Below are 12,444 nucleotides of genomic sequence, written 5' to 3'. Positions count from 1 at the left end.
GTCCGGGCCTGAGGAGAGGTCTAAGTAGAAAGATGAGAAATAAAAAGTTGCAATAACACTACATTTTTAGCCTTACAGAGCATTTGTTTTTAGAGAGAGCATCTTGTTAGAAGGGAAAATCTTCTCCTTTGTATCCTTTCGTTGTTGGATTATTGTCCATCTTTGTTGGTTTGTTTAATCCCGTAAAAAAGTAAAGACACTTGTGTAATAATAATAATAATAAACAGTAAAATAAGTAATACAATAATAATTTGTAATAATAATAATAAGCATTAAAATAAGTAATATAATAATAATAATAAAAATAAACAGTAAAATAAGTAATACAATAAATAACAATAATAATAAACAGTAAAATAAGTAATATGATAAATAATAATAATAAACAGTAAAATAAGTAATACAATAAATAATAATAATAATAATAATAATAATAAACAGTAAAATAAGTCATATAATAAATAATAATAATAAACAGTAAAATAAGTAATACAATAAATAATAATAATAATAAACAGTAAAATAAGTAATATAATATATAATAATAGGCACAGGATACACAGTAGATAACAGATAAGTACTACTATAGTTTATATAAACAAACTTCTGTGTAGCCATGGGGGCAGCCATTCAAGCACGGGATACACAGTAGATAACAGATAAGTACTACTATAGTTTATATAAACAAGCTGCTGTGTAGCCATGGGGGCAGTCATTCAAGCACAGGATACACAGTAGATAACAGATAAGTACTACTATAGTTTATATAAACAAGCTGCTGTGTAGCAATGGGGAAATTGAAAAAGGCTATATGGCCCATTTTAAATAGTGGATAACAGATAACATTATGTTCTACAGTGCTTATCTGCTGTGTAACTTGAGCCCTTTCTCATTTGAATGGCTGCCCCCATATATAATAATTCTTATTTTTTACACAAAATGTCTCCTTTAACATTTTTAAACTTAAAAGGTTAAAAATGAAATGTGTCATTTGGCTCCATTACACGGGACTGTTATAGTCCAATGAAAAACACTAACATTAATGATGTATTGAGTGTAGTAAACACAAGAACTGTACCTCTCCTTTGGGTCAGAGCTGAGGTGTGATCCAAATTAATAATATACGTTTTTAGCCCAAAATGAAAGCGTATATTGTTCATTATTGTCTCCTTTTAAGGGGATCTGTCTAAAGAACTCTTACCAGAGTCTAAGGAAGTGTCTAGATTAGAATTATGCAGCTTTTCTTATTTGGTGTAAATATCTCTTCAGAGGAAGAAGAATTACCTGGTGACCAAATTCCTTTTTTTGTCTTCAGCATTTTAAACTGATCTTTAAGAAGAAACCTCTGTTGACCCAGAAACCGTTACAGAAAGTGTTTCCTCCATCTCAGCGCTGTGAAAATTGTGTCAGGAACTTCTGTCCCCATAAACCTCTTTCTGCTCTTTATTTACAGCCTATTGAGGTTTCTAGTGGTTTATTTGGGAGGCTGCCGTCAAAGCCAACAGCTGTTAATAGGCCACATCTTCTCAGAGAATAAAAGGGGTGAAGCAGAAAGGGGATGGGGGAGCAGAAGAGGAAGGGGAGGAGTCACAAGAGTCACTGGGATGCCAGGGCCCACCAGAAAACCTTAGACCAGGGGCCCACTTTCCAAACTATTATTCTACATTTCTTCACTCAACCTCTTTATTCTCCTAGTCTTTTATCTCTATTATACTATACTCTATTCTTTCATTTTTAAGCCCCTTAACGGAATAGGGAATAGCCATGAAATAGACCAAATGTTGAGAGGAAGAGGCCCACTGACACCTGGGCCCACCGGGAGTTTTCCTGGTATCCCAGTGGGCCAGTCCGACATTGACAAGAGTGAATGGGAGGAGAGAAGAAACAGAGAGGAAGAAGAGAAGAAAGAGTGAAGTTAGGACACAAGCAGAGAATCCCATGGATGGAAGGAAAATAAAACAGAAGGGGGTGAAAAGGAGAGAAAGATATGGGACAAGAAGAAATAAACTGTAAAGAGAAGAGTAAGGCTGAATAGGGAAGGGGGTGCCATCTGCACATACATTGTAGGCTAAATATGATTATGGGGTGCCTTGTGCACCTAACAATACCTCTGCTGCAGCTTGTGGGATGTTTGTTAGTAAGTTGGACTGGCAGCCTGTACCAGCCATGACTTTGCATTTCCTTATCTGCTCTGAGGAACACACAGGACCTGGCCTGGGGACCTCAGCTGGGCAAAGTGGTGTACGTAATTCAGACCAATCTAAATCACTTGGGCTCTCTGTAATATAATGGGAGTTGATGTTACTGCACTAGATATCAGTGGCCAGGAGAAGGAGCTCCCCGACCAGCGGGTGTGGGGTACTAACAATTATGAGATAAACATAAGGCTTTGTTCTTTGTATCCAAAGAAATGTCCTTTATGTATGTATGGGAATCCTCGACTGGTATGCAGATCATCACTTACTACTCCTGGCTCAGCAGCTGCCTGCACTTTAACTGATAAACACAATTATACAACACAATACAAACATGTTTATGTGACATCCTGTGGCCATTTGGGGGTACTGCATGTGGCATTCAATGTGCAACTTCAGAAAGTGCCACTATGCCTTCATTTATTCTTTCTGTTTGTCTAATAAAATATTTGTTGTTAAATACATTTTCGTTTTGCACAATTTTGCTTGGGTATTGAATTTTGTTTTACAACAGATTTATATTCCCCATTTTGAATGTAATGTCTGCCTTCAGATAGACAGGACCTCAGTAGTTAGCCCCGTCGTACCATCATATGATGCAGATTAACTGCTCCACAAGATGTTTCTTATTGGTGCCCCTGCTGGTGAAGATACATAATGACATCTATATGACGAAGGAACTTGAAAATGAAATACTTTAGCCACTAGGTAAGTATTTAATGTCATATTTCTATTTTGAATGTTAACATTATGGTATATATATTATTTATAAATAACACAACAGAACTTGAGACAACCATCTTTTTTTTAAAAAAAAAGACAGGTATGTATTTTTGGGTGGAGATAATTTTCTTTCAAATCCTTTAAAGAGAGGGCTTCCCATTTCTCAATATATGAGGGTTTTATGGTTATTCTAAAGAATCTTTAGGCCGTGAATGTTTAAAACACAGTTTGGAGAGCACAGCTCCCATATCAAGAGCAGGATTTCACAATTTAAGGCAGGTAAATAAAATGAAGATGAACACCCACCTGCATTACAGTGTTTACATTTGTAAACTGTGCACTGTGCATAACAGGGGGGCAATTAGGAGCAGTGTCTCTGCTATTGAATTTATGCTTTGGGTACTATAAAGGAATACAATATTGATCGTCTTGCTTTCTAACAACTTGCTAATTTTGATCAGGTATTGGCTTGACAGGCCTGTCAGAAGGCCCCATTCATGGGACAATAAACTGCTGACTGTAGAAATCAGGGTTTTAGATTTAAGGCATAAGTGGTTATTATCAAAGAACAAAGATTATAGAACAGGACACTAGTACAGAATTGCTGTGTTATAGAAGAAGCTCAAGGTTAAAGGCCATTCTGGTATTAGGGTTGTAGAATGTTTGCACAGAACAAGGAATACATCTGTTGTCCCAAGTCACAAGTATTACTAGTGCAAGGTTAAGAAAGACACATATAGTTTCAGAAACCACAGCACCGATACCATTCTGGACACTGAGCTGACACAGTAGATGGACCTTATTTGTCTATTGTACTGAGACTGTGAGTCTGTCCCTAAGATGGAAATAGTGACACCATTAGAAGAACAATGATTGGATGCCACTGGATCAGCCCCATGGAAGAAGAAATGGTTAAATGGTCACTTGTTGTATTGCTAATTGTTCCCTCCACGTCCTGTTGAGCTTTCAGGACGTATGAGCTATTATTTAATACTCTGAATTATATTACTCTGTATTAATGTATGCCTCAAATAAAGCTGTCTGGTTAATATGCTGAGTGAATCTGAATGGTTCAAGTCAGGCCCAGGGGGAACTTCAGGGCCAGGCTTGATTTGAGTAAGTATTTATTAAAATCCAAGAGAGACTTACTTAGTGTGGGCGATATATATAGGATACAACCATTTCTTTATCTTAGCCACCTTCTATCTGCACTGAGGAACTCACAGAACCTCAGCTGGTCCAAGTAGTGTAGGTAATTCAGACATTTCTAATCTGAATCACTTGGGCTCTCTGTAATATAATGGGAGTTGATGTTACTGCACTAGATATCAGTGGCCAGACCAGGGGGGTGGGGTACTGGCATTTATTAGATATACAAAAGGTTTTCCTCTTGGGCTGGGTTAGAAACCAGTGGATTATACAGCACCAAGGGATAAACAGAATGAGAGTCAAGTCAGGCCAGTATCAGGTCATTCAGATACAAGGCAAGTTGGGGTAGACAGACTGGGTCACACACAAACTTGCCTACATTCAAAAACAAGCACCAACTCACAATGACAATGAACAGAAAGTGGAGAAGGGTTATAAATAACCCTGCTCCGATTGGCTGGACTAAAAGACCGATTAACCCCTGCATGATTGGAGCTCCTGACAAAAATGGAGCCATTACTTTATAACCAACCTGCAAAGCCCAGCATGCAGTGCACACACACATATATACAAGACACCGAGGCTGATTTATTACACTATTGTGACTAGTTTATTTGTGATAAACGCAAACAGTGTGAGTATGAAAGTATGGGATAGTCGGGCAGAAAGGAAAACACTACACTTGGTATCAGTCCCTCTGCTTCCCGCTGAGCACAGTGCTCTATACAGAGATTTTGGGACGATGTTGGCACCTCAGTGTAGCAGCTTCTGTCTCCCTTCAGTGGGATGTAGGTAGGGTTCATAGATTTTATTGCTAGAACTTTACAGGAGAGCATGTTCATTGTTGCCTGCTACCTACCCCTTGCTCACATACAGACCCCTTCAGTGCCGTCTCTGGCAGTTATAGCTGTTCAGCTGGGGGGTAGAAGATCTTCAGGGGCTGTGAGTTCTTTCCTTTATCATGCCAGCAGACATCAAAGAAGGGATGGAGTCGACCGGAGAAACGCTCATTGAAGGTGTAGAGGAGCTTGAGGTTGTCTTCATCGCTTGAATCAAAGAAGGACACCACCCCATCTGAGAAGCTGAGATAGACTCCTATCTTTTCTGGGCGGCCTTCTACACGCAGGACACGTGGCTCCTTCTGTTCTGTATGGGCCTCATATACTTTCCCCTCCTTACAGCCAATGATCCAGAAGCCATTGGAAGGAGTGGCGTGAAGCTTGCCCTTACGGTTGGCAGTCTCAGAGATGATACCCAATGCCCAACGTGGCTTGTCCTCTACTATGACCTCCCAGTAGTGCTCCCCTTCTGTGAAGCTCTGTTTGCTCACTAGGCAGTTGCTTTTGTCGAAGCGGTTGGGTTCATCGGACACCGATTGCTTTTGGTCCGCGCACTCTACAGATTTGCCTTCTGAGGAAACCACCAAGTACTGCTGGGCTGTGTCTGGGTCAAATGTCATGTTCTCCAGTGCTGAGGAATAATGGGGATGAGGGAGGCAAATGAACCAAGACTTTAGTATGTCAACTACACAACATCATGGACAAGGTATCATTAGAGTGTTCTGATTTCATACCTCATACCTATCAAGTAGTTGCTCATGATCAAGTCACCATATTGTCTCATGACAGAGATACAACAGTCAGTCCCCATATAGAGAATCCAAATTAATCTCTGGCAAACTAGTATCAGGGTGTCTTGCAATTGGAGTATGGCATAAAGCCCTTTGACTATGTTAAGTCCACCATCACTTGAGTTGTTAAACATTTAACTGACTAATATGGATTTATCTTGAATTGTTGGATTAGGCCACTATTTGTACTGTGCACTTTATCTCCTTACCTGGCATCAGGGCTCTAAACATTTTCCTCCATACTTGGAATTTAAACTCATCTGAGATGATGGGAAGCTGGATGTCCAGACGACCAGGAGGAGGGGATTCAGATAAAATCTTGTTCAACCTATGGATTAGAGAAGAGAGGAAAGTAGAGGGGAGATGGGCAGGGGTGGTGTGATGATCTATAATGTGTCAGTCTAATGGCTGCTCCTATATCAGACTTCACCCATTCTAATAGGCCATGTACACGATCCAGATGATTGCCTATGGATTGTAGCAGTAAGATGAGAATGGTTAGAAATTAGGGTTAAGAAAACATAGATCTACATTGTATTAATTCATTTGTTTAATTTGTTCAATTGAAGTGGAAAATAATGTGTGCAGGGTTGGAGAGGCTTTAGAAAGGATTCATTCCATGCAGAGTGGGAATAGGATGGCTTTCATACGACGGATTGTGGTCAGTAACATTCATGACATGCCATATGTGGTTATAATACACAAAAATACACAAGAGCCATGAATTGTCAGTAAATTATATCATTATAAATGGTGCTGAGTGATGTAATCCAATATAATCTGTACTCAGTGATGCCATTTTGTTACATGACTCACCGAAGCCTGTGTACAATAGTAAATAAAGCAACCCCTATTGTAAAATATAAGGATATTACACATCACCTTGAAGTTCCATGACCTGTATAATAGGGCTCAGCTTTCAGCCTTATCCCTTAAAATGGTCATGGAACTCCTCAGTGACTTATAATATCCTTATATGTTACAACAGTGGGTACATTATTCACTATTTAATGAATGAGAACATGGCCCTGTGTAGCCAATTGCAATAGGGATAGTCACTAAAGTTTTAGCTTAACCGGAAGGGGAAAAGACAATATGTTTTAAAGGAGACATTTTGTGTAAAAATTTGAATTTACCAGTGTATTATACTCATTTAGATATAGAAGAATTGTGCTTAAAAAAGTAGTGTTTCAGGCTGATTTATTGAATATTTCTGCAAAAACCCTAATAATCCCTCCCTTCTCTTCCACTTGCTGCTCCCTGAATTCCCAGGCTGTGCACTCAGCTCACTGCACTGTAGGACAGGAACCAATCAGCAGCTAGCAGGACCTGATAGGGAACTGAAGCCTGTCTGTGCTTGTGTGACTGCAGGGCTGTGATTGGCTGTCCCCCTCCTACTGTGCTTCTGGCAGGGACCGTTAGGACACTCCCACCCCTCATTTGAAACACAGACAGGGACCAGTGAACATCTATAGCTCCAATAAAGGGGTTATTTTTTTTTTTCATTTATCCTATATGTCTCCTTTAAGGGACATAATAAATTACCTTGCTGCCACCACACAGTATTTCTGAAAAGAAAAGAGAACAATTAAACAGAAAGTAAGTCTCAGCTTCTTCATACTTAGTATATTTATATTAATATTATTTATTAAATGCCAACATATTCTGAAGCACTGTACAATAAATGGACTTATACATTAGACATACAGTAACACATACAAACAACCAATAACCAAAAACCAATAGGTAAAGAGAGCTATGCCCAAAAAGCATTAACATTAACCCACATTTGACCTAACTCCATGTTTGAGTGGCTCACCCTGAGGAATTCAGTTTGCTCCTGGCCTTCCACATCCTTCAGAACTCCTTCCATCTGCCGGAGCTGATCCAGGTAATGGCCCATAGTCTTCCTTTCTACAAGCAGAGCTTCTGTGGCCGCACTTTCAGCTTTGTCAGCTTCCTTGCCAAGTGAGGCTTCCATTATGTTCAGGTAGGAGCGCATGGCATTGAGCTGATGCTTCACATTGCCCTTAAAGCGAGACACTGTGTCCTACAGAGAGGGGAGGTGGAAGTAGTAGAGAATATTCTTGGTAACACAAAAAAGGGAAAACAACTGTTCTAGACTTTGCCATATTCATAAAATAAAGACTGAGAGAGCATCCTAAAACGTAATCAATAGATGGAGCAAACTCTTGGTAGATATGGGATTTCATTAGAACATAACCTTGGAACTACAAGATCCTGGTGAAAGGCTGTAGAATGCAAAGAGGTTGGGAGTCATGGGACCTTGCAGGTTAGGGTTAAGCCAATGGGAAAGAGAAGAATATGTTGGGAGAAAGGACACTGGTAGGACACATGCATCATGGATCATTGGTAGAGGAGTAGATTAGACTCGAACTGATGTTGGGATATGGGTTGGATACATTCTGTAGCTGTTAACTATTGATGTAATGAAGGAACAATAAGGTCTATAGCTGGAACTAGAAAGAATCTGAGAATAAGTGGAGGGGTCCTTGGTAGAATGGTGATAATTGCTGACTGTTAAAGGGAGTAAAGAAAGCCCCCCCTGTGTTTTGTATAACACAGAGACCACTTACCTGTACTTCAGCCACCTGTCTGTCTAACACAGCCACCGTCTTCTCTTTCTTTAGTCGTGCCTCCTGCAAGATAACTTGTTGCTGGGGAAGCTGCCTCTATGAGGAAAGAGATAGAACTAAGTCAGATATCACATGCATCAATACAGCCACAGTGTAATATATAATAGTACATATATATAATATACATGGCATAATGTAGAATCACACCAAGTTACTCTACATGGAATGTTATTCAGATGAATGGCATGAACTGTGAGTTGTGTGTGCTTATTTAAGGGAACCCTGAGTAATAGGCATTGGCAATTAGTATAGCTCAGAGAAAGTAAAATGTACATGCATATCAGGGGCACCTCATAAAAATACTTCCTACCCCCACTTTCCCAATGGTTTGTATGTGTCTCATAGTATAGGTGAGAAATGGTGTAACATTCCAAGATACCTTCAGCTTGGCAAAGGCCTCAGAAGCTGTGATAATATTGTGGCCCTTGTGCTTGCCGAGTGAGGCGCACACCCCGCAGATAAGCTCCTTGTCTTGCTCACAGTAGACACTCAGGGGGTCCATGTGCTCCAGACAGTGGCCTTGTGGGACCTGCTTAAAGCTTTGGACAAGGTGTTCCAGTTGACGGTTGATCTGAAGGGTCTCTGGGCGAGAGGGGCTCTGGCAAGTTGGACATGGTGTTGATCCATTTTGGTCTTGGTTCTTCGGAACTCCAGTCAAGCAGCCCTGGCAGAAGGTGTGACCACACTCAGGTGTGACAGGGGCTCGGAACAGCTCAAGACACAGCTGACACGTGAGGTCCTTCTGCATTCCTTGCATCAGTTGCGGAGTCGACATGCTGAGGGGCACAAATGGACAGAACTGTGAGCTGAAGAACTTAAATCCAGAAACAGACTTCCCTTTGGTTCAGTCCCCTGGAGTCCCTTTCAGACCTGCACCAAAATCAAACTTGGGTCTGAAATATAAGCTTGGATCAAAGAGCATTATTTTCTTCTAATGAGGAGGCTTGTGCATTGCTTTCCCCACCATTAAAGTGGGGGCTTAGAGCATGACTTTACTATAATACAGGAGTACAGAGCAGTTATTCCTATCTAGAGACTTTTCTCTATTAGTAGTTAGAGAGCGTCCCTCTCATTATCAGAGCATTGCTCAGACTGGCATGAAGGGGGTGGTTTCGCTTTCTTTAAATAGAAGTCCAGGGAATGTCATGAGCTGCCAGGAAGGCTAATGTTACAGGACAGAGGGAAGGGGAGAAGGAGCAACATAGAGATCAAGGAACTTTAGGAAACAAATCTATAGCTATAGAACAGGCTCAGGGGCTGATAATGAATAGTAACAATTGGCTCCTCAGTTTTACTCTGCCCCTGTGTGCTGTCAGTGAGATTCGAATAGGCAGAATTGTGGCCCTTAAAGTCTAGGCCAAGGGAGTGTCCCAAGGTCAGGGAGATATCTGGATCTCTGTGGGGGTTTAGGTGGGGATATTCAGCAGCTGCACAGGCTTTGGCTCAGCCTGACGTTACATTGCCTTCAGGCTTCAGTGCTGCATTAGTTCCTGTCCTCACCAAAATCTGCCTGACTCTTCTGCCTGGTGTAAGATTGGGGGTCTCGGGGTACAAAACACCAATTCCACTAACACCAGTTCTGATAACAACAACCCACTGCCCCTAGCTCTGCCACCTGCATCATACACTGCCATTTCACATACCCACTGCACAGCTGACATTTTGTTTTACATTTAAAGGAAGAAAGAACTCAGATACCATTTCACACATTTTAAAGCAAGTGTTAAGCAACTTTCCAATACATGTGAATTAAAATCAATAAAGTTGCTTGCATTTACAGTTACTAGTGTTCTGTGTTTAACATCCCTGCATACCTTGATCATTTGATCTCAGAGACCCCTCTTCTCACAGGGACTGATTTCATTATGTAAAATGTATATTTCAGGTTTATTTCCCCTTTAAGTTTCTAATAGGTTACTAGAATTATTTCAGTTCTGGTTGGTCATTGAGCCAGAATTTGGATTGTAATGAATAGCTTGTGTATCTGTCTCATACTGTATTAGCTCTGTAATGGCAAATTACTAAGGTAAAATCCCACTCTTATGATTAACAAAGCGAGATGTGTTACCTGCAGAGATGTCAGAGAATCCACTCAGGACAGATCTGAGGAGAGAGAAAGTGACATTTAGGGGTGAGCGGTCTAATGATATTTAGAATTAGTGTCATAGAGGCTGCAGAGATACAAAGAGAGACTGAGGATGTACAGACATAGAGATACTAGAGAAGCAGAGGAGACACAGATAGAGAGAGGCTGAAGATATACAGACAGGGGGATTCAAAGGAGATAAGAGAGTGATTAGAGAGGCTAAAGAGATAAAGAGAGAGTGAGAGGCTGAGAAGATATAGACAGGGAGAGTATAAAGAAATACAGACAGGGAGAGGTTGAGGACACAGACAGAGAGAGGCTGGGGAGATACAGATAGATAGAGGCTAAAGAGATACAGATAGAGGCTGAAGAGATACAGATAGAGGCTAAAGAGATACAGATAGAGGCTGAAGAGATACAGATAGAGGCTAAAGAGATACAGATAGAGGCTGAAGAGATACAGAGAAAGAAAGGCTAAGGAGACACAGACAGGGAGAGGTCAAAGAGATACAGATGGAGAGAGAGTTTGGCGACATACATACAGGGAGAGGCTAAGAAGATGCAGAGGCTAAAGAGCTATAGATTAGGGATGCAGAGAATCCAGGATTCGGTTTGGGATTTGGCCTTTTTCAGCAGGATTCGGATTCGGCCGAATCCTTCTGCCCGCCGAACCAAATTCCAATCCTAATTTGCATATGCAAATTAGGGGTGGGATGGAAATTGCGTGACTTTTTGTCACAAAACAAGGAAGTAAATAATGTTTTCCCCTTCCCGTCCCTAAGGTTAGGATTCGGTTTGGTATTCGGCCGAATCTCTCGCAAAGGATTCAGGGGTTCGGCCGAATCCAAAATAGTGGATTTGGTGCATCCCTACTATAGATAGAGAGAAGTCGAGGGCAGTCATACAGGAGGAGGCTGAGAAGATACAGATAGAGAGATAGGCTGAGGAGATACAGGCAAAGAGAAGTCGAGGAGATACAGACAGAAGAGACAGAGGACATACAGACATAGAGAGGCCAAGGAGATACAGAGGCAATAGAAGTGAGACAATCAGATTATAAGAAAGAATTGGGAAAAGCAAAGGAAAGTCAGGCTATAGGTTTAATGGAGATCAAAGTTGGTCTATAGAAATACAGTGAGTGGCAAATCAGCAAGAGATAGTAAGAAAAGCCGAGGAAAAGAGACTGACCTGTGGTGTTGCAATGAGAGCTCTGACTGACCAGAAAACACACTGACCCTTCTATGGATCTGATCTCCCCCCACCCTCTCCCCCACCCAGTTATTTCTGACACAGTTATTTGTCCTGGAACAGCTGAGAGCTGCTGGGAAAGGCATCTGTCACCTTACACTTGTGTGTGTCTGTGTAAGTAGGACTGTCTCTCTCTCTCTGACTAATGCCTGCTCTACATTTCTACTGACTGTCTCTTACTGTGTCTTACTGTGTCTCAATCTACTGTCTTACTCTGTCTTTCTACTGCTTGTCTTCCAGTCTACTGTCTTTCTTACTGTCTGTCACTGCCTCAAGGCTTGTCACCCACTTTAGTGCTTGTCTCAAAATGAACATTCTGCCCCCAAATTCTGTCCCCCTCTCAGACTCAGCTGGTTCATTCCTGATATCCCTGCCTGCAGTAAGTAGCTCATTAGCTGGCCTGCTCCATGTGTGCAGGGGGATAACAGGCAGTGCTATTTACAGATCAAACCTTCATGTCTGACTATAAGATCTCTGATATTCCATGTGCTATTTCCCAGCATGCCTTGAGAACCTTTACATTCCTTCTCTCTTTATGATCATTCTGTTGTTTGGCAAGTAAGTGTAAAAAGCAGATGACTAGGGGGTGCTAAATGCAGCACAGGGGTGCCACCTCACTCTGCCTAACTGATGGGATACTCACCCAGGCCTAATTATTACTCACCTATAGCCAAAGGCTTGACTCTGGGCTCTGTGTAAGGGGAATGGCCTGAGCTGGCATTGAGTTATCTGTATCCGTCTATAAATCACATTGCT

At 41.2% G+C, this 12,444-nt stretch overlaps 1 protein-coding gene across 1 annotated transcript; it reads right to left on the bottom strand.

Annotated features, from left to right (window-relative positions):
• Positions 1-4,654: 4,654 nt before the first annotated feature.
• On the bottom strand, positions 4,655-11,678 carry trim72.L (tripartite motif containing 72, E3 ubiquitin protein ligase L homeolog). Its single transcript, NM_001086453.2, has 8 exons — positions 11,629-11,678; positions 10,423-10,457; positions 8,734-9,130; positions 8,295-8,390; positions 7,517-7,747; positions 7,243-7,265; positions 5,907-6,025; positions 4,655-5,537 (listed from the first exon to the last, which is right to left on the bottom strand). Exons 3-8 carry the CDS (start codon positions 9,127-9,129, stop codon positions 4,969-4,971), a joined length of 1,434 nt encoding a protein of 477 aa, NP_001079922.1. The 5' UTR covers position 9,130; positions 10,423-10,457; positions 11,629-11,678; the 3' UTR covers positions 4,655-4,968.
• Between the last annotated feature and the right edge of the window lie 766 nt (positions 11,679-12,444).

Source organism: Xenopus laevis, chromosome 9_10L, assembly GCF_017654675.1.
Source record: "Xenopus laevis strain J_2021 chromosome 9_10L, Xenopus_laevis_v10.1, whole genome shotgun sequence".
Taxonomy (NCBI): domain Eukaryota; kingdom Metazoa; phylum Chordata; class Amphibia; order Anura; family Pipidae; genus Xenopus; species Xenopus laevis.
This window is presented reverse-complemented; position numbering and strand designations above follow the sequence as displayed.

Coding starts and splice junctions, on each gene's coding strand:
- trim72.L (NM_001086453.2), bottom strand. CDS start 9,129: ATGTCGACTCCGCAACTGATGCAAGGAATGCAGAAGGACCTCACGTGT. Junction 7,748..8,294: donor GACAGGTGGCTGAAGTACAG/GTAAGTGGTCTC, acceptor CCCTCTCTGTAG/GACACAGTGTCTCGCTTTAA. Junction 5,538..5,906: donor GTTTAGAGCCCTGATGCCAG/GTAAGGAGATAA, acceptor ATTATTCCTCAG/CACTGGAGAACATGACATTT.